Raw genomic sequence first — 27,895 nt, 5'->3', positions numbered from 1 at the left:
TTAGGACAGGCCAAACGTAAAATGTATTCAATAATTAAAATTCGCTTGGTTGGAATTATTAGTGTGAAAATACTTAGAGTTTCAGTCAACGAATTTCAGTTGAAACTTTCTCGTTGTTCAAATCTGGTACAAATGGAAAAAGTTTTTTCTTTTCCTCATGGTTGGAGAGGGCGATTTTCGAACCTCAAATGTGATTTGCTTTGCTAAGATTAATATTTTATTTACAAAGAAACCAGTTAGTAAACAAAATACTACTCGATTTCGACTGAAATACTGTAATGACTGTAGTACAGTGTAGATTATAATAATTTAATACTTGTAAAAAGGTTTTTTTTTTTTTTTTTTGTTTATTTGTATAAAGTATTGGATATTGCATGGAAAAATTCTTATTTGGGATATTTTTCTTCTCACCCCCCCCCCCCCCCCTTCCCTCAGTCTGAAGGTGTATTTTAACTTTAGCTTTGGGCACTTTGTTACCTGGTACTTTACTAGGTAAATAAAGTATCTTATTTTTTATTTACCAGGAAGTCTGTATATAAGTATAAGAAAAACTATTTCAATGGAAATAACATCAACAACATTGTAACAATTTAATGGCTAAAAATTTTTTTGCTTTACGAAGTGCTAGATGTTACATAGAAAATCGTCAAATGAGGCAGTGAGAAACAAAGGGATGCAGGTGCCAAAATTAAAATATTAGAGATAACCAGTACAAACAATAGGGGAACCTTTCTTCTGATTTGGGGCAAAAGATAGTACTGGTAGCTCTGGTGGGTGCTTCTATACAGCATGATTTAGAAAAAAAAATTGAATGAAAGCCTGCCTGGGATCTAAACTTTAAACGCATTTCATAAAAAAATTTTGAAAAATCCATTTTCATATCTTTGCTTCTTCCTTCCTTAAATATTACATTTTTCACTTTTCCCATTGTTGTTGAAGATCTTCGATTGACTCGACGTTATTAAATACCGATTATCACAAATTTGCCATTTAAACTGCGTTTGCGCGCACTTTGCTGATTATATGAGATACGTGAAATACACCGCCAGATCAGTCATTTCCAGCCGAGGACTGCAGTTTCGTGCTTATTAGCACTCATCAGCCCGGCATAGGAAAGTGACTGAGCTGGAGATGGAAACTTTCTTAAGGAAGCTAAGAGTGCGAAACAAACTGGTAGCCAATATAGAATTAGCAGACCAGACGAGTGACCGAAGCAATGGTTCGGTTCAACTCGAAGATTGAACGCGAGGCAAGGTATATTCAATATACCTTGAATATATAATGAATATACCTTGCCTCGCGTTCAATCTTCGAGTTGAACCGAACCATTGCTTCATTCACTCGTCTGGTCTGCTAATTCTATATTGGCTGCCAGTTTGTTTCGCACTCTTGGCTTCCTTAAAAGGGTTTCCATCTCCAGCTCAGTCACTTTCCTATGCCGGGCTGATGAGTGCTAATAAGCACGAAACTGCAGTCCTCGGCTGGAAATGACTGAGCTGGCGGTGTATTTCACGTATTTCTGCTTTAGCCCTGGCTAATGGGCGGTAATTTACTGAATATATGAGATAGCAACAGATAAAAATTAGAAATCACAAAGCTTTCTCTGATTTAGTTTTTAGGCCTCGATAAAGACTGAATTTTGCGTCTTAATTATTAATGGATTCAGAATCTGATTTTTCTATCAAATAACGGCCCTTTTCAGAGCCAAATTTTTAACCTCAGAGGTGCGAAATAGAGTTGCAGCATCACTTCTAATACAAAACCGAACCCTCAACCTTAATAAAAATGTATAATACTAAGTTGTTTACGCCTAACGTAAAATATCCGCAAAAGACGGACATCTGTACTCATATTCCAATTATTTTTTAAGTACACAACGTGTTTTACGTTTATGTTAAATAAATATTTCCAAACCAATAAACATTGAAATAACATTTTTCTCTTTACATTATAAAGATGATCAGTTATTCATATCGGTAGTTTTATATAATATACCAGGAAATAGCTGCAAAAATATTCAAATCGCATTCCGTAATTATTTTGGACTCTTCTAGTTCAGCCAAAATATAAGCAAGCAACACGAAATCTTAAAACAGAAAGCCCAAAAAGCTAAGTCCGCGCGCAAGTGCAGTTGAAATGGCAAATTTGTGATAACCGGGATTTAACGTCTAGTCTTCGATTGTGGCTTGCTTTACCGAGATTAATACTAATTTAAAGTGTTACATGCGCTGCCAAACTTTTCCGATTCACAGCACTGTTTGAAAAATTAGCATTTTCTCACGGCACCCTAGTCTATAACCATTATATTATACGTATTGATACCATGTATACTCCGCGGCACTACTTTCCTCCCCTGCCGCGCCACCCACTTTGGGAACCCCCGAGTTGATAAACAAAACGCTAAACGATTTTAACTGAAATATTTTAAAGAGTATGTCGTAAAAATTTGTTGCTTTAAAGTTGTTTCGTTTTGTAAAGTCTTGGGAAAATCGTTAAAACTTTTCTTTTTCTTCCACAGTCGGAGAGGAGATCTCAATGCCGGAGCAGAGCAACGATTACCGGGTGGTGGTATTCGGAGCTGGAGGAGTGGGCAAGAGTTCTCTCGTTCTCAGGTTCGTCCGGGGCACTTTCCGAGAGTCCTACATCCCCACCATCGAAGATACATATCGACAGGTAACTCTCCTTATAATAACTGCCTCATAAATATCAAAATTTTTTATAAGCTTGAATCGGCATTACATTTGCATCTAGTAACACTGCACTGCAAATCGTAAAACACGTTTCGAACACTTTTCGAACACGGAGGCTTGTCTCAGGATTTTTCAGAACACTTATTTGGTTCAGAACACTTTTGGAAAATCACTTTAAGAATAAAACCGAATACTGACACATGTTCCCTTTTTTATAACATTTGGCAGCGTACTTTTCCGGTACTTGTCAAAACAAATGTAAATTACGTATCTTTTTACAAATCCGATGATTTTTACAGTATTTTTTGTTGTTAATTTACAAGTATCTTGCGTTGCAGCTGTCAGCCACAAAGCAATTGGACAGTCTTTGACCAGGGAAGGCTATCTCTTATACAGACATTCCCGAAGTCAATAAATAGTCATTGATTGTTACGCAACTTCTAGTAGTATTATATTAAGGGATTCTATTGAGTGGTTACTGAAGTAAACTCTTAAAAACAATGTTTGTAAGAAAGTAAACGATCAGTTCACATGTGTGTTTAAATGTGCTCCCCAATCTTTTCTCAAAACTTCTTCCAACCCGCTCCCCCCCCCCCCCCCTCCCCTCCCTTTTCCACGATGTTAAATTTTTATCTCAAATAAAAAGTGCAAAAATACACTTGACTAAATTTCAAAAGAAATTGAAACCCCCTCGAAACTTCACCTATTGCATTGGCAGAGCATCCATCTGCTACATGTGTGAAATATGTATTCCTTTACTCACGAAACAAGCTAAATTTGGTGACTTTTCTCAAAACATTTTGGCAGACCTGAAGGCTTCATATTTCGATAACGGGGACATAAGGGCAAATAATTTACGCATCCAGAAACATTATGCGCATCCAATTACTACTTTCATCATTAGACCATCGTGTTGTACCCTGTGAGCAATACAAGGTGTTTCTAAATGAATATCGCGGTTTTAAAATTTTGATGTGTTTATTACTAGTGGTACCCGCACGGCTTTGCCCGTAGTTGAAAATTAAAAGGTCATTTAGTTCGCCTGTATATTTACAAATAATGGATGACGAATTTCTCGCCAATTTGCTATGTTCATTTGGTCGCCAATGTTACGGTTCCGCGTTACGATAATTTCGAAATTTACTCTTCGACGTTGTGATCATTTACTCGGTAAAATTTTCTCAAAATTGGAATAGAAAAAGAACAAAATCGAATTTTCGAAAAATCGCTTCGAGGTGCACACCCCCATGCTACAAACTAACTTTGTGCCAAATTTCGTGAAAATCGGCCTAACAATCTAGAAGCTATGCGCGTCACAGAGATCCAGACATCCAGACAGACAGATATCCAGACAGACTTTCAGCTTTATTATTAGTAAACATTAACATAAAGAAGTAAACTTAAAATCATAATTAATACATGAAGTGAAAGAGCAACTCAAACCGTTATACGTATAAATTTACAGGTGCCCAGTGTGAGCCTCTTTCGCCCCACACATCACGTCGATAGCCCAGTTCTTCCCAAACGTTGTTTAGTGTTTGTAATGAACTGTTGCAACAGTTGACACAATCTTTTTTCTTAGGCCGAGGAGGCTAACTGGCAGTGAAGACACATACATTTATCCTTAACCCCCACAGGTATAAATCACATGGAGTGAGACCTGGTGAGTGGGGAGCTTGTTTTGAATGACCGCCACGCTCACTAGGGATCTCGCGAGGATTTCATGTGATCATACGTAATTTCTACCTGTAAGGGTTCATAAAAGATCGCGTGCATGTGTCTCAGGTATAAGCTTGAACTACCCGACCTAAAAAAAAGTTTGTGGTAGCTTTTGCAACTATTCATTACGAATACTAAACAACGCTTGGGAAGTTCTGGACTACCGATTTGATGTGTGCCGTGGGACGAAAGGGGCTCACACATTGAGCACCTTGCATTTATTTATTTACTTAAACCCCACAAATCACCACCGTACTCACCCTGGTGAGGGTTTAACCGGATGTGGTGATTGGGGGAAACAGAACATGCCACTAGCGACCAAGCACTTGCTGGAACAATTTTGATACATACTAATGCATAAAAACATAAAACATTTTAAAACACAGTAAACAAGTGAAATAGAAGTTGGAAAAATCTGGTTGGCTGCCCCAATGCCGCCTGCAACGGGTGACAATTGCTGATTTTATTGTTTTCTAGCCCTGGATGTCCGGCCAATTATCTCTGGCCCCTTAAGGTTTATAGGGGTGGGACAGAGTGGAATGGTTTCCCTTATATGTCCTGCATCCAACGGTGCCAGTATTGACCTAGTAGGCAATGCCATTCCGCTGGAGATAGGGTCACAGACACACACGCAGGGACACACAAACAGACACACGTGCGCAGAAATTATTAATTATGATTTTAAGTTTTACTGAATAAATACTACAACGCGTTAAAACCTAATACTCATTTAAAAACCCCTTGTACTATGTGACATTATACACGGAACTACAACTGGACCAAAAAACATATATTTTTTTCCGATTCCAAAAGTGACATTTGACATTTTATATCGTATCCTTCTCATTTCGGAGAGAAAATAAAAGCACTTCCTACAAGAAAAAATGATAGAAATCTATTTCTTCCTGTTTTATGCGTCAAAACGGAACTAGATCCAATGATCTTTTGTGAACGTCTCGTCGCATTTCCTTTAGACACATCATCAATGACGACAGACCGGAACAAAAGCAGAGCAAGAAATAAATTAATGTTTTTTTAAATAGCTGTTCTCTGGATGAGTGCATTTGAATAAGTAAATCACAGCGTCTGAACTCTGGCGTGAAATTGACAGATCCGTAAGCGTTGGTTAGGGACAAGGGCAATTAAAAGCAAACATAGGAAATGTTGAAATTGAGTTATTTTAATTCTAGTATCATTGTTTCTGTAAGTTATGAAATTGGAATTAAAGCATTCATCCGCATTAGTTGAAATTTCAAAACGGGTTATCAGCTGTTATTTTTTTTTTTTTTTAGTTTGTTTTTCGTTTTTTTTTTTTTTTTTTTTTCGTATGCGTGTGTGTTTGTGTGTGAAAAAGGTAAATTTTACTAAGATCTCTAATTTTTCATATATTATTGATTGCATGACACTTGATGGTATATGACAGTGATTCCAAATCTGTGGGTCGTGATCCAGTATCACTATTTCTGTAAGATATATAAATGGAATTAAAGCAGGGGCTGGCGAGCGAAACGAGCAATGGATGGAGTCCTCTAACCGTTATTACTAACGGTGTTGCCGGCTTTACAGGGTCCAGCTCGAAAGTAGAAGTGACATCACGTGACGCGTGTTTAACAATCACATTTAAAGCATAGAAAACAGTAAATGATAGATCATCATCTGTTTTTTAACCCTTTACTTCCTCTTTTAAAAAACGTGTATAGAAGAAGGGACCGAAAATAGAATTACAATTTTCCATTCTAGTAAAAGTACATTTTTTACAAGCTTTTATTTTTAACGAAAAGCAAATCGTGCTCCATATATTGAGCTTAAATACCACGCATAGGCTTAGTTGGTGGTGTTATATAAATTCTTTTAGATCAGTTGATCGTAACATATGCTACTTAGAGGCCAAAAAATTTAGGAGGGATTAAATATGACGCCTTCACTCTATATACAAGGTGTCCTGAAAAAAACTGACTGTTTTTAAAAAATTACAACAGGAAAACGATAAATGATTAAAAAAATAATTAATTTTGCAGAAAATTCATGCGGTAGGCCGTAAGTTTTTTCCCCCCTGAATTCCAAATTTTAATTGAAATTTTTCCAATAGATGGCGCTGCAAATAGTAAGCCCGTAAGTCAGAAAAAAATATAGAAAATTACATCATAATTTTTCGAAAATAAAGAAGAAAAGAACAAAACAATATATTCAAACACTCGTCAGCTGTAATCTCATGTCACAATCGGAAAAAAAAATCGGTGAATTTCAATTCTTCTTTTTTTGACTTACCGGCTTGCTATGTGCAGCGCCATCTATTGAAACATTTTTGAACTAAATTTGGAGCTCTGAGAGAAAAAATTTAGCGCCCACCACATGAATTTTCTGCAAGAATTTGTTTTTTTATAATTAACCGTTCTCCTGTTATAAATTTTTGAAAACAGTCAGTCTTTTTCAGGACACCCTGTGTTATATATATATATATATATATATACTTTAAGAAATTCCCTAAATTGTTATGCTTGTCGCACGCATGACATTAAGAGTTTAGTAATGCAGTTTAAAGTCCACTTTTTACCATTTTTTTTATACTTTCTATTCGTTTCACTCTTCACTCTCACCGCCCTCCTATAAACAGATTAAAGTGAATCCATTCTCCTTACTTGTTTGAGAAAGCCAGTAATCTTATGCATGAACAATGCTCAAAAGTTTTCACGAAATCAGCTACTTCTTGCTGGAAATCTTTTTTCCGGAGAAAAAAGAGCAGCAAGAAAGCGAGAAGAAACAGTGAATAAGATTTTCCTCTTTCAGTTACGAAAAAAAAATGCTAAAGGAGGCACGAAAGATGCTAATGAGATAATTTAGATAACACGAAACTACACGAACACGAAATTTTTATCAACAATTTTCTTATTAATTTAAGCATCTGGAAATTCTTTGTTAATTTAAGTTCAAGGGGGAAATGTTGGAGCTAAAAACAAATTTAATTAATCAATTAGTTGGTTGAAGTTAATGACATTAATGTCGTTTTTAATGAGATTGAACACTGCAGAGATAAGTATTGGAGCTTCCTCCCAGAGCTTCGAGAAGAGTTTTAGTTAAAGAATTTAATCTAGAAAGTTTCATCGATTCAGAGATAGTTAATTACGTGAATTCAGGTGTTGCTATTATTGAAGTCAAACTTATGAGCAGGCGGATTTAGGAAAAATCCGTAGTTTTCTGATGTTGTGGACAAAACTGAACTAAATGCGTTGAGGTACAGGGTAATTTTAAAAATAGTAGCATTAGAAATTTTAATTTCAATACTATGGGTAGTTTATTCATTTACAATTTGTTATATTTATACACTAGTGGTGCCCGCACGGCTTTGCCTGCAATAGAAAATTAAAAGGTCTTTGGTTCGCCTGTATATTTACAAATAATGTATGGTGGATTTTCTCGCCAACTGGCTTGTGCTCATGTTACGGTTCCACGTAATGATAATTTCGTAATTTACTCGTCCACCTTATGAGAATTTTGTTCTTAAAATTGGAATAGAAAAAGAACCACGTCGAATTTTCGAAAAATCGCTTCGAGGTGCACATCCCCTTGCTACAAACTAACTTTTTTCCAAATTTCATTAAAATTGGCCGAACGGTCTAAACGCTATGCGCGTCACAGAGATCCTGACCGACAGAGGGACTTTCAGCTTTATTATTAGTAAAGATATAATATAGTTGAGGCAAAACTAACATGGCAGCATTGTGACGGCTACGCAGATCCTAATAAGTCATTACGACGCGACGCTTCCAAGTTAGGACTACCCCCAACTGTAGTTTATCGCCTGGAGAAGAAAACTAGGATTAGTTTCTGACAAATTAAAATTTTCGCAATTATGAATTGCGCGCTGGTGATCACTTCCGAGTTTCAAAACGTTATAATTTTGCATTAGATTATACAACGTTAACAGTTTGTGGATTGACATAATTGAAAATTTTGGCAACTATGAATTGCAGGCAGATTATTACGTCGTGTTTCTAAATGTTATCTTTTTTGCATCAGGGAAGAAACACTGCTACCAGTTCACAGATTAACATAAGTCTTTATACAGGGCAATAACGCAGCGAAGTGGGTTTTCTGGGGGTGAACCCCCCCCCCCCCCAGAGCCTTTGGCTTTAACATAATTGCAAATTCTAATACAGTAGTTTATGCATATGAAAGGACTGCTTTTATCCACAAAAAAAAAACCTTCAGAAGGTATTTTTGATTAAAAAAAAACCCTTTCAGAAGGTATTTTTCATGAATCCCCCCCTAAAGGTGGTTTTGATCAAAAACCCTCCAGTAGGTATTTTTCATCAAAAAACTCATTCAGAAGGTTTTTTTAATCAAACCCCTCCAGAAGTAGGCCAGTGCCAGTAATGTTTGAGACCAAAAAAAATTTAGAACAGGATAAAACCAGTTCGAAAGGTAAGAAAATCTAATAACATTAATAGGAAAAATAAATTACGGGCGAGCTGAGTTCGGGAAGGGGAGTGAAGGGGGGGGGAACAGTTTATCACTAACTAAGAGTCCTATCGAAAAAAAAGTAAATTACAAAGTTGTTGGTAATAAAAAGATCCACAACTTTTGTATTTTCACTTTTTTTTTACATAACCTCAAAATTTATGCGAAAAATTCAAAAAATCGACTTTTTGGTTTTTTATTTTCATTACACACACAAAAAAAATTTCACTAAATTTAATGAAAAGTTACCTTATTATGTTCCAAATACACTGTAATTTTTTGGATTTAAAATATTTATTTTTTCTCCTTATTTTGTTTCAGTAGTAAAAAAGCATCAGAATTTTCAATCAAAAAATCTCACGTCAAAATATCTGATTTTTTTAAAAAATCGGAGCAAGTTTTTTTTTGATGGAATCTCTACTTTTTAATGGTATAAAAAACAATATACAATACTATGGACACTTTTCGCAAAAAATGAAGAAAATTTTTAAAAAAAAACTCGAATTTGAAACAAAAATCATCACTATGTAAAATTTTAAGCTATTTATTAAAATTTTGCACTTTGAATTGCACAAAAAAGGTATAGAACATTTATTTCGTTTTTTAAAATGAACTTCATTCAATTTTAACAAAACGCCTTATAATCTTGTTATTTATCAATATTTAATCGTTAACTATAATCACATCCTTTACTTATCCATTAGTTTTCGCTTCTTTGATGGCTTTTCTTCATCGTTATGCTCAACTATTGTTCTTGATTCCAGTAGATCTTCGAAATTTTCTAGACCATCATCATCATCATCTTCGTCTCCAATATTTTTTCCAGTCTGCATTAGTTCTTCATCCCCAATTTCATCTAAATCATTAACTTCCTCGTAGGTTTTTGCTTCCACATTGGCGCATTTTTTAGAACCGTGACAATTTGAACATAGATTCGTACACTTTTAAACCATGTTTTCGGCATCCACATTTTAGACTGTCGCATCCAGTTTCACAGCTGCAACAAATAGTTTTCAGCAATATTTCCGGAATTAATTCTTTTTCGGTCAATTTGGACATAATGTCCGTGAGATGTTGTTTCCAGCCCCAATCTGTTGCTACAGTGTAGCTTGCTATTCGTAACTCCAAAAAATTATAGGGGGCACTGCAGTCACCGTCTAATAGTGGATGAGAAGGGTAAAACAAACGCATGCTGTAGCTTGATTTTTAATTATTGTGGTATATTTTTATTTTCAGTTTGTGTCAATGTAACATGGAAAATTTCATTTTTTGAATAATTAAAGTGTACAATTTAATAAAAAGCTTAAAATTTTACATAGTTATGATTTTTTTTTTTTTTTTCAAATTCGAGTTTTTTGATTTTCTTCATTTTTTGCAAAAGCTTCCATAGTATTGTATATTGTTTTTTATACCATCAAAAAGTAGAGATTCCAACAAAAAAAACTTGCTCCGATTTTTTTAAAAAATCAGATATTTTGACGTAAGATTTTTTGATTGAATATTCTGATGCTTTTTTAATATTGAATCAAAATAAGGAGAAAAAAATAAATATTTTAATACAAAAAATTACAGTGTATTTGGGACATAATAAGGTAACTTTTCATTAAATTTAGTGAAAAAAAATTTTTTGTGGGAGATAAAAATAAAAAACCAAAAAGTCGGTTTTTTGAATTTTTCGCATAAATTTTGAGGTTATATAAAAAAGTGCAAATACAAAAGTTGTAGATCTTTTTATTACCAACAACTTTGTAATTTAGTTTTTTTCGATAGAACTCTTAGTTTTTCCAGAAATCGTGATAAACCGTTTCCCCCCCCCCCTTAAATCCCCCTTCCCGAACTCAGCTCGTCCGTAGTTTATTTTTCCTATTAATATTATTAGATTCTCTTACCTTTCTAACTGGTTTTATGCTGTTCTAAATTTTTCGACTTTTTACCATTTTCAAAGCTATTGGCACTGGCCTAAAGGTATTTTTCATCAAAAAAACCCTCCAGAAGCGGGGGGGGGGGTAATCAAAAAACCTTCCAGTAGCTATTTTTCTTTAAAACAAAAAACCCTTCAGAATGTATTTCTTTCTGCGCAAGTGATACAGGGTGATTCTAAATTGCTTTTAAAGATTAAGAGGAACGATAGTATTTATCCAGAGGACCAATATCTGCATAGGAAACAGGAACATTGGGTGGCATTCCACGCTGATGGTAGGAAACAGGAATATTAGAGTTCGAACCTGAACTTACAACTGTTGGGAAAGCCAATGAACGATACCAAAAGTTGCACAATCAGATTTATTATGTAGTAAAAAACTCATAGCAAGTACTCAAAATGCAAACACCGGCAAAGGAACAATTGGCGCACCCCCAAAAAGATTCCTGGTGTCGTGCAATTTAGCCAAATTCAGCTTTTTCTCAGTGGAAATTTGCATGAAGGAAATTCGTGGTAGTCTTTAGGAGATGTGTTTCGCACGCGAGTAGAAAATAACGTCAAAGGCGGTTACTTGTTGTTCCAATGCAATTAGTAGTCGTCAGCCCTCTTAATTTGTAAAAAAAAATATCAGAATCACCCTTGAAACTTTGTGTTCGTTGATAATGGAATTTTTTTTTTTTTTTTTTTTTTTTTTTTTTCAGTTTTCGTATTCTTGACAGAATGTTCAACTTTTTAAGTCAAAAAAATAGTGCTTATTTTCCGTCGATTTGTAGCATAAACATGAATCGTGTAGGATTAAATCGACTCAAAAAAGCCCTGACATCACCAGCAATCACAAAATGAATGACGACAGCAAGAAATCAAAATACGTCAAACTTTTTGCTTAACAAGTTTTTATAATTTAAAAAATCCTATATTTAAATTTCACAAAAGAGTTGAATATGCGTCTACTCTACAGCTAAATATGGTTTTAATTTTCTTCATACACGGCAATTGTTGTCATGTATATGCATAAAACAAGTACAGCAAGCTCACTGTTAGTCCAAAACTGCAATATAGATTTAATACAACGAAACAAGTACAGATAAAATTCAAGAGTCAAACATGGGAACGCAAAACAAAAACACCGTAGTAAAATCATACGGAATTTTTGGGAGCATTAATACTATGCTAAAATCAACGAAGTGCAACCAAAAATTCTTTTAAATAGAAATTAAAAGAAAAACTGATTTGTATTATACATTGTTTTCTTTTTGAGAAGTCCACCTATCAAATTTGATATTTAACGTTGCATGATTTTCAATTGACAACGGACACGAAAGCATGAAATATTTTTTTATTCAACTGGCCACCTGAAAATTCGTAAACAAGTGCTAACTCGTTTTCGGAACAAAGCAAGACACACGCAATACGGTTTGATGTGGTTTCCTTTTATTTTTTTCCTCAACGTGCATGGATTCATTAAAAACAACTTGTCAGTAAACAAAGTTTGAAATCGAGTCCAACGTGCCTTCATGAAAACATGTATTCGATTTGTTTTCAAAGTGAAGCATGAAGCAATCGGATGTTTTTCTCATAAGGTCTGAATGCTAAATCGCAAGAAGTTATCAAGGATTCTCTCAAAAATTGGTATTGAGTTTAGATTTGATGGGACCAAGTGCTCGATTTGTTTTAGGGACATTTCCTCCAAGAGGGGTGCGCACAGGGCTACAGAGAGTCAGGGCGGGCCTCTCGTCAGCTTTGTCACCGGGCCCGCCCTTGCCTCCCCCCCCCCGCCCGAAAAAAGAAGAAAGAAAAAAGAACATTGAAACTATGCATATTCACAATATTGAACTTTTTTTAAAGTAACCTTCCTTGCTCTTTGATTTGCGAAATTATTTATAATTCATCAAAGTTCAAGTTTCTTAAAAAAAAACTTTTTTCCCAGTGCGAAAACTCCGAGAGTAGTTGCCCGTTGCAATGTACTTTAGGAGTGCTATTTGTCAACCAATTGAAGTCCATCTGTACTACTAATAAATCGAAAACTTTTTCCGATTTTAGTTAACTTTTACCTCAAGAGCTAATTTTTACTTCCTTTTACAAAAAAGGAAATATTGTATTCGCGAAAATTTTTTACTCAAAAATCGGCCTTAATTTCCATTTTGTTCTCCCCCGAATGAATGTTGAGTTTATTTTTCAACCCAAACACACGTGGATATATGCCTAGGAACGTACAGAAAATCGAAATATCCATTTTGATGATCCCCGAGTTAATTACAACGAGTTTTCTTGTGACATCTGTATGTACGTATGTATGTGCGTATGTGTGTATGTGCGTATGTATGTCGCATAACTCAAGAACGGAATGTCTTAGAAAGTTGAAATTTGGTACTCAGACACCTAGTGGGGTCTAGCTGTGCACATCTTTTTTTGGTTGCATTCGGGTGCTCCAAAGGGGGACTTTTGCCCCTTTTTGGGGGGAAATCATGGTTAATTTCGATGTAAGCTCAAGTGGTGTTATAATTTGGCGGACACTTGGCAATATATCGCCAGTCTTTTAGTCGCCAAATTTAATCGCTAAATTGGCAACACATTTGGCGATTTATTTATTTTTTTTTTTTTTTTTTTTTTTTTTTTTTTTAAATCTGGTTTCAATTTGGTCACTGTTGGTGATATTTAGAGAGTAAACTATTGAATCACATTTAAACTGCCAATAATGAGAAAATGACATTAAATTGGAGTAAAAGGAAGTCATGTGATGTACACATCAGCTCGTAAAATTTAAAAAATATACCGACTTCGGGGACCACCTATCACATTAAAATGAATCTCGTGGGCAAGAATGCACATAACATTCAAATGTATTTAATGTTTTCCTAAATAACATGTGGAAAATGAAAAAAGAAAGATGATCATAACAAAATTTAGCAAGTCGTAAAAGCGGAGTTGCGAAAGAAAATTGGAAATATTTTAGAAGCCTTGCTTTTGTTATAACCAATTAAAAGTATTTTAGTTGTACTAAAAACAATTAGAAATGAAATAAAAAATGAGTACAGAGGAAAATTTAAAATCATTGAGATTTTTAAATTGTCTTCAAACAGTGAAATTACCACCTGTCGCATGAAAGCCTTAATATTTTTTAATTTACTTAAAAAGTTCATAAGTCCAATTCTGTATGGAACTTCAAAGTTCCAAACAAAATCTAGTGTGGGAGAAAATTTTGTTCTTCCGATTGGTATCAATATTTTAAACCTGCAATTATGTTTTCGCCACCTAAATTACGAAAGAATGCTAATTCGATTTTTTATTGCTATCTCTACAAACTCTTGCAAAGATGAGATCTAGCTAAGAACACTCTCGATACTGTCACCTTTCAAACAGAAAAATAATTATCAATATCGGTTCATCTGTTTAGGAACTACAATGCTACTAACAGTCAAACGGATACACAGACATGTCAAATTTATAACCCTCTTCCTGTTTGCATCGGAGGTTAAAAAGAGACACGAAAGACAATATTGTGTTAAATTTTTCTTACCGGAATACAAGAATGAGGATAACTTTTTAAATGGTAATTCTCCAAAAAACGCGCTGATGTGTGCATCACATGACTTCCATTTACTCCAATTTAATGTCATTTCCCCATTACTGGCAATTTTAATGTTTACTCTCTAAATATCACCAACAGTGGCTAAATTAAAATCAGATTTTAAAAAAAAATCGCCAAATTTGTCACCAAGTTGACGACAAAACTCGGCGACCAAAAGACTGGCGGTATATCGGCAAGTGTCCTCCAAATGATAACACCACTTGAGTTTACATCGAAATTAACAATGATTTCCCCCCAAAAAGGGGCAAAAGACCCCTTTAAAAAACACCCGAATGCAATCAAAAAGGGAGGTGCACAACTAGACCCCACTAGGAGTCTACGCACCAAATTTCAACTTCCTAGGACTTACCGTTATTGAGTTATACGACATACGCACATACATACATACATGCATACATAGGTACATACAGACATCACGAGAAAATTCGTTGTAATTAACTCGAGAATCATCATTATGGATATTTCGCGTGTCTATACGTTCTTAGACATTTATCCACGTGTGGTCGAGTGGGAAAAAAAAATTCAACATTCATTCGGGGGTGAGTAAAATGAAAATTAAGGTCGAATTTTGAGAGAAAATTTTTTTGCGAATACAACACTTCCTTTTTTGTAAAAGGAAGTAAAAAAGACCGAGACCTATTCGATATAATTGTGTAAAGTTACTCTGTATTAACATTACTTTTAACGATGATGCATTACAAAACTTAATTTATTGGTTACTACAAACGATATTATGATAAAATATTTTCCAAACACGGAACTTTTTGATAAAAGTGAACATTTTTTTAGCCCTACTCTAGCTTTGGCTTACGCACTTTATAATAACGTTATTATATGATCTCAAAAGATTTTTTAGAATGTCCAATTTAGGAAGAATTCAGAGCAGAAACAAATTAAGGGGCTGTCCATAAATGATACAATACCTTTTTCAATATTTTTGATCTTTTTCCACTTTTCTCACAAAGTGTCACACTACCTTACCCCCCTTCCACCCTTTGTCACATGTTAATAAATATATTCTTATTAAAAAAATTCGTGATGTCCCACTTTTTGTTACCCCTCCTCCCTTTCACAAACTCGGAATTTAACGAAAGCCCCGACTCCCTCAAAGCGTGACATCATTTGTATACGACTCAGTCTGTTTTAAGGAAAAGTTTTAATCTTTACTAGTAATAAAGCTGAAAGTCTCTCTCTCTCTGGATCTTTATTTGTCTGTCAGGATCTCTGTGACGCGCATAACGCCTAGATCGTTCGGTTGATTTTCATGAAATTTGGCACAAAATTAGTTTATAGCATGGGGGTGTGCACTTTGAAGCGATTTTTCGAAAATTCGATTGTTCTTCTTCTATTCCAATTTTAAGAAAATTTTTCCGAGCAAATTATCGAAACGTGGAAGAGTAAATTACCAAATTATCATAACGTGGAAACCTTAACATGGGCAGGTAAATGAACATAGCACATTGGCGAGAAATTCATCATCCATTATTTGTAAATATACAGGCGAACCAAATGACCTTTTAATTTTTCTACTACGGGCAAAGCCGTGCGGGTACCACTAGTTTTCAAATAAAATAAATAATTTGCTTGAAATAATGTCCCGGAACGGATTCCAGCCTAATAGAAATCTATCAGAACTTGGTGCCGGTGGGTGTCGGCCCCACTGCACCCCCTCAAAAGGGGGAGGATGTAATAGAACGCTTTTCTGATATTATTTGAACAGATAAGACTCGCAACAATTTATTATTTGCAATAATACATGACATTTCGCAATGAACATGAATCACGTCAACATGGTTGTCTTAATGCGTACATTTTGAAACATGTCGAGGGATAAATTTTGTTTCATTTGAACTGAATTTCTGCCAAGGCACAAAATCGCACCAACTAGTTTTTGATCAGGGCTCAATTTGCGTGGGAGCTCACCGGAGCTTAGCTCCTGCACTTTATGCAATGAAAATATAGAGATGGACAAAGAACATCTACTCAATCTTTGTGACCGATATTGGCGTGCTAGGGAGATGGAAGATGACATTTAGTGACTGAATTATTTTGTATTTCATGTATTTATACGTAATTTCTCTCCTTTGAATCGTAGAACATTTCTTTATTGTTTTAGATGAAAATGGAACAACGTTTAAAAGCACAAAAAGGATAAAAAGTTTTTAAAAACGCAGACATGTTTCGGAGGCAATAGCCTCCTTCCTCAGTGCGAAATGAACAAATAGATGAATCAAGGTCAAGGGAGAGTTTAAATGCAGAACCGGAAAAACATTGACCAATCAGCTATCAGCGAGTGCTGAGGCAAAATATGACGTATTCTAACATGTAAGATTGAATAAGATTGGAGAAAAATGCGAAACAGCAAAAGACTCATTGCAAAGATTATTTACGTTTTTATGAATGTAAAAGGATTCCAGAAAACCTAATTCACCTACTGTTGTAGGTCTGCAAATGATCTTAGCCTCCGAAAAGACAAAATTGTGCCCTGTGTCCCAACAATGTTTAGCAATTGAAGATTTGTTCAGTTCCTGTTTTTTAACGTGGTTTTCATGTTCTTTCAAACGAAATTTAAGTGAACTCCTTGTCTATCCCACGTAACTAATATTGCATTGACAAGGAATGTGAATTCCTTGTCAATGTAATATTGGTTACGTGGTGAATCTAAAAACTTAAATAATCTTTGCAATGAGCCTTTTGCTGTTCCGCATTTTTCTCCAATCTTATTCAATCTTACATGTTAGAATACGTCATATTTTGCCTCAGCACTCGCTGATAGCTGATTGGTCAATGTTTTTCCAGTTCTGCATTTAAACTCTCCCTTGACCTTGATTCATCCATTTGTTCATTTCGCACTGAGGAAGGAGGCTATTGCCTCCCGAAACATGTCTGCGTTTTTAAAAACTTTTTTATCCTTTTTGTGCTTTTAAACGTTGTTCCATTTTTATCTAATTTACCTTGCACAAAGCTATCGCTTTTCAATCTTTATTGTTTTGTTGTTGATAATTTTACTATTTTATACATTTTAAAGTTTGATATCATAGTTTCTTTAATTTAATGTTTAGCTTCAATCCTATGCTTCTCCGTCACATGAAGACCTTTGATGTAAAATTAAGTGCTTTTGCAATAAGAAAAAAAAAGCTCCTGTACTATTTTTCAATTTTATGATCATCTTAACATTTTAGGCGAAACTCAGGCTGTTGATGTGTAAAAATAAATTCTGCGGACTATAGGTTAATTTGCACTTCTTTGGTTAGAAGTTAGACCTCCGACTGTGATAGTACAGTAAAACCTGTGTAAGTTGACCGCTTGCGGTGCACTACTTTAGTGGCAACTTAAGCAGGTGGTCAACTTAGAGATTTAATTATAAGATACGATTTAATTCTGTGCCTGAAAATAACGGTCAACTTAGACAGGTGGTCAAGTTACAAGGGTGGTCAACTTTACAGATTTTACTGTACATGTAAAAAGAAATTTCGTCAAATTAGCAAAGCACGACAGTTTGGTTACTGTAATAATTGAATTCGACGCCAATCGTAGCAGAAGCGATACGTTAGTGCCGAGAATGGGGTTGTTTCCATCAGCCAAAAGTACTTACTTTTAGAAACTGAAGCTGGTAGAATAAGAAAAAAAAAACATCATGGAGAGGGGAAAAAATTATTTTATTTTCAAAACGTTTAATTTTTAAATAATTTTTTTAAAATGTCCGATTTTTCAAATAATGCATGGTCTTTACGACGTCACAAGTATTGAACTTTGGTACGCTACTCCACTGGCGCACTGATTGCTTACGCTTGCTGTCTACCGCGTTTCCAAGATATGATGATCAGGAAGCGAATTAAATATGGCACTCTAGGCTTGCTATCAACCATATAGTTGCCAATACATGTGAGTAAAGAAGCGAATTAAATATTGCGCTCTGCGCTAATGGCATTTCATCACTTGTGATTTCCTATGCAGAAGTATAAAAAATGAAATGAATCTGCCCACCGATTAAAATAATTTTTAAAAAGTATTAAACTTTTTTTTTTTTTTTGAAAAATGGTCAAATTCTATGTTTGTAAGCTTGCTCTTTAAGAAAAATATTCTTTTAAATTTCGGAAACGACACATTCATCCGAAAGATATTGAAAAGAGTCTCGTAACGGTAACTACAAACTAGTTTTACTTTATTATCATCACATTTTTTCCTCCATAGAAATTTTATTTCTGATCGATTTTCTATGGAGAAGCCCAAACAGATGCACGGCATTGTTTAATTAACCTTAATATCTAAAGAGCACGCAAGTCAAGTCAGAAGCAAAACCGTGTTTTTAATAGAAAAACAAATAAAAGTAAGCTCCTCCATTACTAATCTAGCCTTTTATTATCATTAGCTTTTATTATATTTGCTCTGTGGTTGGTTGGTTGGTAGCATGGAGAAAGGAATACTTCCTAGCTCCATTGTAGGCGGTTCAAGCGCTTTAATTGTTGCTAAAACGAAATATGAATAATAGCAATTATGAAGTTAATTGTCGAAAAACAAATTACTTTCAAGGTTTAACTCAGGCAAGCATAGATTAGTGGATTTTGGGCTTTTGAAACTTTTCAAATCCTCTTATCCTCATATAAACAAAAGCCGATGATCGAGTAACACGCTTGTTTCAACAATGATTTCGAGCCACGGCATGATAATTTGATAATGCGTTTTGGTAATGTTTAATTTGGCAGAGAAAGGCTTTATCGTGACAAGGCAGAACTCGATCCGGTAACTAAACTGTTTTACTGACAAGACTGTATCATTTCAGGGGAATGAAGAAACGAAAGAATGGTCAGCAATGAACGCTACCCACTGGAGTTTAGGATTCATCCACTGGAGTTACGGTTTAAAATGTCAACAATCAAAATATCACCAAACATTCAATGGTTTCGTTCAAAGGTTGAAACAATTTTCCCTCGTCATACCTTGAAGGGCGATTTTCTAGTAGAGTATAACTTCGTTTATCCGGAGCATTCAAAACTAGTATGTTGTGGCCATCACGAAACTTTCTTCAATATTTTTCTTTTTTTTTCTGATCCCTCCCCATGCTTGACGAGGAAGCAATATTCCCAACAAAAACAAAATTACACATGTAAAAACTTGACGACCATCCCAATGTCTGAATTATTGCAAAAGCAAAGCAAAGAGCGAAAATTGAAAGTTATTTTAAAAGCCTTGCTTGAATCAGTTACAAATATTTTATTTGTTAACAAACATAAAATGGCAACAGTTAAAAATTTTAAATCATTGAGATAATATTTCCGATCATTTCCATAGACTAATAGTAAGAGTAGACCGAGCTTTCTCATTCTTGCTGATGAAGAAAATTGGTTCATAGATGTATCATGTGACTAGTGGAAGGGCTTGGCGAAGACTTTGGCAGCATGGTTGCTAGATGGCAGCATTATCTACAGTTTGGCACTCGACATGTATTTTACGACAATGTGTTTTCATTAAAAAAAACTTCCAGGTGCAGAGATTGAACTGTTTTTCTTTTAGTTATGCATTATTTTGACATTAGTAATAGTTTTTGATCAGTTTTCGGTAACTTTTATTTTATTTGGAGCTGTCAGCGTTGGCGTGAACGAAATGGCGTAAACGTTTTGCGTTAACGCAAAAATGTACTAATCGGTATCTTAAATTGAAACTGTAGGTAAAAATCTTACGTTTGCTGATTCTTCTTGGTCGCTTGCATCTTTTATTGCTTAGAGAGTTATTGAAATTGACTAAATAAAATGCACAATACTATCTAAACGAAAAACTCACTATATTAACAAAATATTTACAACTTAGAATAACAAATTTACAAATCGGACTCCATAAAAGATCATTCTTCCGTGTTCCATAAATTCTATTTACTTTATTTCGCGCTGGCGTTGATCGTCTGCTACGATTAACGCCCGCTGTTGCTAGGATATCCACCAGTCACATGGTTTGGTTTATGAGCAGCAAAAGGGTTGCCATAGCTCGGTCTACTTTTATTATTAGCATAGACTAATAATAAGAGTAGACCGAGCTATGGCAACCCTTTTGCTGCTCATAAACCAAACCATGTGACTGGTGGATATCCTAGCAACAGCGGGCGTTAATCGTAGCAGACGATCAACGCCAGCGCGAAATAAAATAAATAAAATTTATGGAACATGGAAGAATGATCTTTTATGGAGTCTGATTTGTAAATTTGTTATTCTAAGTTGTAAATATTTTGTTAATATAGTGAGTTTTTCGTTTAGATAGTATTGTGCATTTTCTTTAGTCAATTTCAATAACTCTCTAAGCAATAAAAGATGCAAGCGACCAAGAAGAATCAGCAAACGGTACGATTTTTACCTACAGTTTCAATTTAAGATACCGATTAGTACATTTTTGCGTTAACGCAAAACGTTTACGCCATTTCGTTCACGCCAACGCTGACAGCTCCAAATGAAATAAAAGTTACCGAAAACTGATCAAAAACTATTACTAATGTCAAAATAATGCATAACTAAAAGAAAAAAAGTTCAATCTCTGCACCTGGAAGTTTTTTTTAATGAAAACACATTGTCTTAAAATTGATGTCGAGTGCCAAACTATGGATAATGCTGCCATCTAGCAACCATGCTGCCAAAGTCTTCGCCAAGCCCTTCCACTAGTCACATGATACATCTATGAACCAATTTTCTTCATCAGCAAGAATGAGAAAGCTCGGTCTACTTATTATTAGTCTATGATCATTTCCATACAATTAAAATCACGAGAAATACGCAGACGACAATCTATTACGATTTATCTTTCTTATTGTTGCATTAATAAAGCTATTTTTATTCGCAAAAAAAAAAAAAAATCAACACCTCTTGGAGCGATTGGCGTCAAAATTGAACCAAAGCCTGTTTACATATGGATTCACATATGTTCCAAATTTCAACCAGAACGTAGCAATACTTCTTGAGATAGGGCACTCACAAAGGAAAAAAAGAACGGGCGATTGCGTTACCCTCTTTTTAGCTGTTGAGATCAAAATAAAATCAGCTCTTATACCCACTAAGGGTTACTTGCCGATAAATTTTTCTTTCATTCCGTTCATTATTTCTTGATATACAGCAAATATTGACGACAAAAAACGTTCTACAGCTCAACCCCCGTTTGAGTTATTTACACCGAAATTGAATCAACACCTGTACTTGTTAATGGCAACATATGGACCAAATTTTGTTTGATTCCGCCAGTTACTTCCTGAGGAATAGCAAGCACGCGTAACTCAAAAAACGTTCCATTGCTCCCCCTTGGAGGAATTCGTGCCAAAAACCAATGGGCACAAGTTCACATAGGGGCACATATGTGTACCGAATTTCGTTCGATTTCATGCGCTAGTTTTTGCTGTAGAGCGGCCACAAAAAACTGGTCACACACAGACGTGACACACACAAATACACACACACACACAGACAGACATTTTCCAAAAATAGTCGAAATGAACTCAGCACACCTCAAAACGTTCGAATCCTTCGAAATTCGAAAATTTGCACGAATCCAATACTTTTTTCTATATATTAGATATAGAAGAAAGTAAAAAGGGTTGAACCATATAAGTGCTGAACCTGAAAAGTGCTCTCCATAAGTGTTTTGCTTTGGAAGCTGCTCTAAAAAGTGTCCTTCAAAGTGATATAAAAAAAAATGGAGATAAGTTTGCGTGTTAAAAAATTCTCTGAAAATTTATAGTGTAATGGTTTTTTTCACTTTAGCCTAAGCTTAAAATTCAGAAGAATCTTTAAAAACGTCAACACCTGAATAAAACGTTAAGGCTTAATGCAATTTGAATTTTTTTGGACTTATTTACAGTTTTTGTCAACAATGGAATTAAATGATTACCCGCATATTTCATGATAATACAATAGATTAGTGGCAGAGAAAAACCAAAATTTTAAATTTGTGAAAAAATAATATGTGATGTGATTCCCCCCCCCCCCTCCGAGTATTTGTTCTGAAATAAACGTCCGAAAATCTATTTGAGTCAGCTATTTGTTTGAAAACACTTTTTAGGTTGTAGGCCTATGTAATGAAACCTAAATATGAAAGCAAACTTCGAGTTGATGAAAATGAAGAAAAAAAAATTTATTTAATAAAAACAAAAAACTCGACTGCGCTGAAACCAAAAAAACTAAGAAGAAAAATATATAAGCCCAGTAAGTTAGAATGTTATTAAGTACTACTGAATAACTACACCATTGAAATTGTTTTATAAAATTTGAATGGGCCCCGACTCTTGATCCTTCTATTCTGCTTTTGAATCTATGATTTGTCTTATGTATGTATAGATTATAAAACTATTTCAATGGTGTAGTTATTTAGTAGTACTTAATAACATTCTAAACTACTGGGCTTATATTTTTTCTTTTTAGTTTTATTTTTTGGTTTTTACGCAGTCGATTTTTTTTGTTTTTCGCAAATAATTATTTTTAATCTTACACTTTTTAGTTATTTTCATTGACTTAGTTATTATGATTATAAGACGGTACATTTCGCAATCTTGTCATTTTATTGAGAGTTTATACCGTGAGGTTTATTAAGTAACTTGCAATGGTCTAAACTATTGATTATTAGTCCCTCTAGGGACGTAACTCGGCTTAAAGCTACATATGCTTGACTTTTAGCAAAAAATGAGCGATTTTAAGTAAAAAACAGCCTGTATAACGCATGATGACGCGAGCTCAGAAACGACCCCCCCCCCCCCCCCCAACGTCTGTCAAATCTTTCTCGCAAAACTAAAAAAGCCCGTCAAGAAAGTATATGTCGCGAAACTCAGTCCCCCGAATCACGACGAAAACGAATGCGACATGTCAGAAATGAAAACTAGAAAACAAAAATTTCAGGCAGCGAAAACGCTACCTGCATTTATCGCACGCAGGAAGGACGCGACTCGATCCGAACTGACAATATGGTTGTTGATACGGTGAATTTTGATTACTGCCACGTGTTTAGTGGCACTCCCAAGGTTAAGACAAATCGATTGACGAAAGAATCTTCAAAATTAGCCAAGGCGTTTGACCTCTACAACGCCACATAGGAACAAACATACATACATAGACTCCTAAACACATTACCCTCCTTTGCGTCGCGCACGCGCAGTCGGATAAAAATCGATTACCGCTTCCATTCGTGTTCTAGAAGTTTGGAATTCACTTAACGCTTTAGATCACAGTTAGCACTCCGTGCTCCGTATATTTATCCAAACATTTATAATTTGGTTGATTAAACTAATTATTCCTCCTATTTAAAAAAAAATCTGTGTGTCTTACAAACTGAACTTTGTAATTAACTAGAGTGCTATTTAGACATGTTCCAATCGAATTACAATCGTAGAAGAAACTGTGCTTTCGATTTAAAAAAAAAAAAAAAAAAAAAAAAACAAGTCTTTTCTTTTTGTGTATTTTGCTTCAAGTACAAGCACGCTTGGTTGAATAAATTATGAATAATAAAAGCATTTTTATCCACTTTTGCACCAAATTCCTTTAAAGCTCAAATAATAGTTTTAAAATAAGTGTAGCATTAAAATACGTAATAATAATCATTTTTAAAATACTTAAAAGATCTTAATTGCGAAATTGTACTACAATTACTATGCGCAACTATCTAGTAAACTACGTATAACTTCGATTTAACCGATACCCGATTTAACGATTTCCTCGATTTAACGATACATTTCACTGGTCCAGATTTGACTGCATTAAATGTTTATACTCCTCGATTTAACGATGTTCTTGATTTAAAGATAACTTTTCCCAGTCCCTTGACAATCGTTAAATCGAGGTTATACTGCAGTCCATACTTCCAACATAACTAGTTTCAGTAAAACTACGAAAAGCTCATTTGAATTTATTGCTATAGGACCTTACTTGTTGTGTTTATTTTTTCTGCAAACGGAATGGCATGGAAACGGAAAAGAAATTCGCATCCAGGCCAGACGCCAGGCCATGTCAGACTAGTTGCAAACTAGGGGTCCAGGCCTTGGGGGGAAGGCGGCGACACTGACGCAAAAAAAAAGGAAGAAAGAAAAAGGGGAAAACAACTCCGAACAAGCGGAAACGTAAAGACAAAGTAAACTTGACTCTTTTAGTAATTACTGTTTGTTATGGCACTTTTAATAGAGTTATTGTGAGGCTCTAAGAAGTTGAGCTCCGACTCTGACAATGTTTGCCTCTGTTTCGGAAAATAGGGAGGGGTAATTGGCGCTAAGTTGAGTTGAGAAACTGTCTTAGTAGATATTCAAAAATATTCCAACTAAAATCCGAGCCAATAACACGTCAATTTTTCACTAAACTCCCCTGAAACAGGTAAACATAGTCAAGATCACAGCTCAACTAACCAGAGCTACACTGTAATTATTTTCTACTCAGCAGTGTTTTTTTTTTTTGGGGGGGGGGGTTTCCCCGTCTTTTTCTTCTTTTTTTTCCTTTCTTCTTTTTTTTTGGGGGGGGGGGCAGGGGGCCCGACGACAAAACTAACAAGGGGCCTGCCTTGGCTCTCTACGGCCCGGGTGTTGGGGGAGGGCCGCAGAGAGCCAAGGAGGGCCCCTTGTCAGTTATGTCACCGGGCCCTTCCCGCCCCCCAAAGAAAAGAAAGGGAAAAAAGAAGAAAAAAAGTGGGGGAAGAAAGAAAAAAATCAAAACTGCTTACAGGAAAACAAATTACTCTATATTGAGTGCCATAAGAGTATATATCAAAAGAGTGATTTTTACTTAATCTTTGCGTTTTCTCTTGATCAGAGTTTTTTAACCCCTGTTTCTTTCTTCATTTTTTTTCTTTCCTTTTTTTTTCTTTCTTTTGCATCAGTGTCGCCGGGTCCCTAGTTTCCGAGTAGGCTGACAGGGCCTCTCATCAGGCTTGGTGGTGTGTGGTTGTGGTAAAATTCGTGTCCTTCGGAAACCCAAGATGTAGTAGGAGTACTACTCAATTTAAAGGGGAGAAGAGTAGTTGCTCCCGTTTAGATCCGTGCAGCGTCCACCACAAGTGTGGAGGTCCCACTTAGCTCAAACATCACACGAAACATAGAAGCAGGGACAGATCCAGAAAATTTGCAAAAAGGGGGCGATTATTTTTTACTCTTTGTTACTCAAATTTCTAAAAATTTTCGGAGGAGTGTATTAAACCCCGTCGCGTTTTTAAAGGTGTATCCTACAGTTACGTTTCTTTCGAAAAATATTAACTGAGAGCCCTCGAACCTGTCTCTAATATCATCTAAAATTGAGGTTTTTGACTTTCAATTTCGAAAGAAATATTTTAGAAAGTTCCAGTCTCTATCTCAAAAGTAGAGTAATAAAAGATGGATTATGATTTCGTTTTCAAGACTTGAATTTCGCTCCCTTTCTCCTTATACAATCGAAGTTCATGTAAAATTGCGTTTTTGGAACTTAAATATTGTAAATATGCCCGAAGAAAGTTCCTGTACCTTGGCTCAAGGAGGGGGCTATCGCCCCCACCGCCCTGCCCCTCCTTTGTATCCGTTATTGCATAGAAGCCATCTCGAACAAGGTTTCCATATTTTTGAACTATACCAAGAGTCGAACAACCTATGATCCAACATCTCCAGAGGTATTGATTTGCAATGAGAACTATATAAGGGCAAAGCTAACTTGCAGCATTGTGAAGGCGACGCAGATCTACATCATGACAAACGCTGCCAGGATAGGTTGGACCCAACTATAGAAGGACTTTATGATCATAACAGGTGTAACCTGCATATTAATTTTTTTCCTGAAGTAATACATAAAATATTGTGATATGGGAATAGTTTTATAGAAAAGTGTTTGTTTAGGTTGTTGATTGCATTAAATTTCACAGGGTGGCGACAGATCAGGGAGATCGGGGAAAAGTCAGGGAACTTTATTAATCAGGGAAAAGTAAGGGAAATATCAGGGAATTTTGAAAAAATAACAAAAAATCAGGAAAAGTTTTTTTTTTTTTTTTTTGAAGACAAAAAATTTTTTTTTTTGCTTTACAGAATTAAGTACTCTTAATTCCCTACGCATTTTCCGCCAATCATCTGTTCAAAAAAAAGTAAAATTAATGAGGTGCGATTATACACTGCCGCATATTTGTACATCTTTTTTCCTCAACGTCAAAGTATTGAATCTTACTTATTAACCACAGGATGAACTTCCTAAGATTGCTTTTGCGTCTGTTAGGTTGTTTATTTTACCTAGCTTGAAATTTCCTTTTACGCTTTCAATGCTACGTAAAATAAACATCCATACAGGCAAAGAGGAAGCCTTTAATTATGCCTTAGCTCCTTTGCCTTTATTCCATTTTTCTCGAAGTAATTAGCGTACTGTAATCACGATTTCAAGAAGAAATCTTTGGTTTTTGAATTAATACTATAAAAAATTAAAAGTTATTACTTCTTCGCGTTTTTAATTTAATTGCTTAAATTGAACATTCAATTAAAAAAAAATTTGTTTTTTGCTGTTATACTATTTGTAGTCAGCACAGATTATAAAAGTTTTCTTTTCTTCAGACTTTAGTGATTCTTTAATTTTACAACCAAGTTGTATTCCTCTTTTATATATTTTAAAATTAACTAATTGTTTTTTTTTCCCTTTTTTCCCTTGCATTTCAAAGTTGTTTGTTACAAAAGCCATCTAAGATTTTTTCTCGTTACATACTGAAATCATTTGAAATAGAGTTAACTTGTGTACTTAAGTAAATATCTTTACTTTTTATTGTTAAAATGCTGTATTCATTCATTAAAACCTATGTTCTTGATTAGAGAAAAGCTCCCTATGAATGGTGTCAAATGGTTTCATCTGTTTTGCATAAATATGTCAATTAGTTATATAAGAATAACTACATAACTTCTATTCTTTCACAATTACTTGTTATTCTTGCAACAATTAGTATACTGTTTGAAAACTTAGTTCAAAATAGTTTCAATTACTTTTTAGTTCTATCATAAATACACTTTTTTTAAAGTAATTTTAATAGTTTCTTAAAATTCTTGTGCTAAGTGATTTCTGGAAATAAAGTATTTTTTTTTTAATTTTCTATAATCTTTCCATGTATAAAAATTTAATATACTGTTTTGTAGGTTATTCTCCACCCCCCCCTAAAAAAATTGTCTTGCTTTTTTTTTAACCATTTTATTTAAAAAAGTAGCATCTTTTTAAAGTATATCTTTAGTTCAACTACTTTACATAACTTAAAACGTTCAAAATACTGTATTTTATACAAACAGACAATAGATTTCAAGTAAAGCAAAGAAAGAAAACCATTATCATTGGTAACGTAAATCAGGGAAATTTGGTGAACTTAATCAGGGAAATCAGGGAAAAGTCAGGGAACATTTTTTCACAGTTCCTGTCGCCACCCTGTTTCAATTCTTTCAGTTCATTAGGTACTCATCGTTATATTTTTTTATGAGAAATGCTTTCGAATATTATAAGAAACACCTTTCTTTGTCGTCCCGAACATCATCATCAAATTTTAAAATATTTCACAGCAAATTATTTTCACTCATTGTCAACTTACTGA

The 27,895-nt window shown here is 34.8% G+C and overlaps 1 protein-coding gene across 1 annotated transcript in view; it reads left to right on the top strand.

The window, feature by feature from the left end:
- The window catches only part of LOC129225972 (GTP-binding protein Di-Ras2-like), a 115,712-nt gene that overhangs the window by 73,648 nt on the left and 14,169 nt on the right, over nucleotides 1-27,895 (top strand). The window contains exon 2 of the mRNA XM_054860540.1: nucleotides 2,519-2,673. Within this exon, the coding sequence (XP_054716515.1) occupies nucleotides 2,536-2,673 (138 nt within the window). The 5' untranslated portion in view covers nucleotides 2,519-2,535. The remainder of the gene's footprint in view (nucleotides 1-2,518; nucleotides 2,674-27,895) is intronic.

The sequence above is a fragment of the Uloborus diversus genome, chromosome 7, assembly GCF_026930045.1.
Source record: "Uloborus diversus isolate 005 chromosome 7, Udiv.v.3.1, whole genome shotgun sequence".
NCBI lineage: Eukaryota > Metazoa > Arthropoda > Arachnida > Araneae > Uloboridae > Uloborus > Uloborus diversus.
Note: the sequence above shows the minus strand (reverse complement) of the source record. Positions and strands in the feature narration are given on the sequence as shown.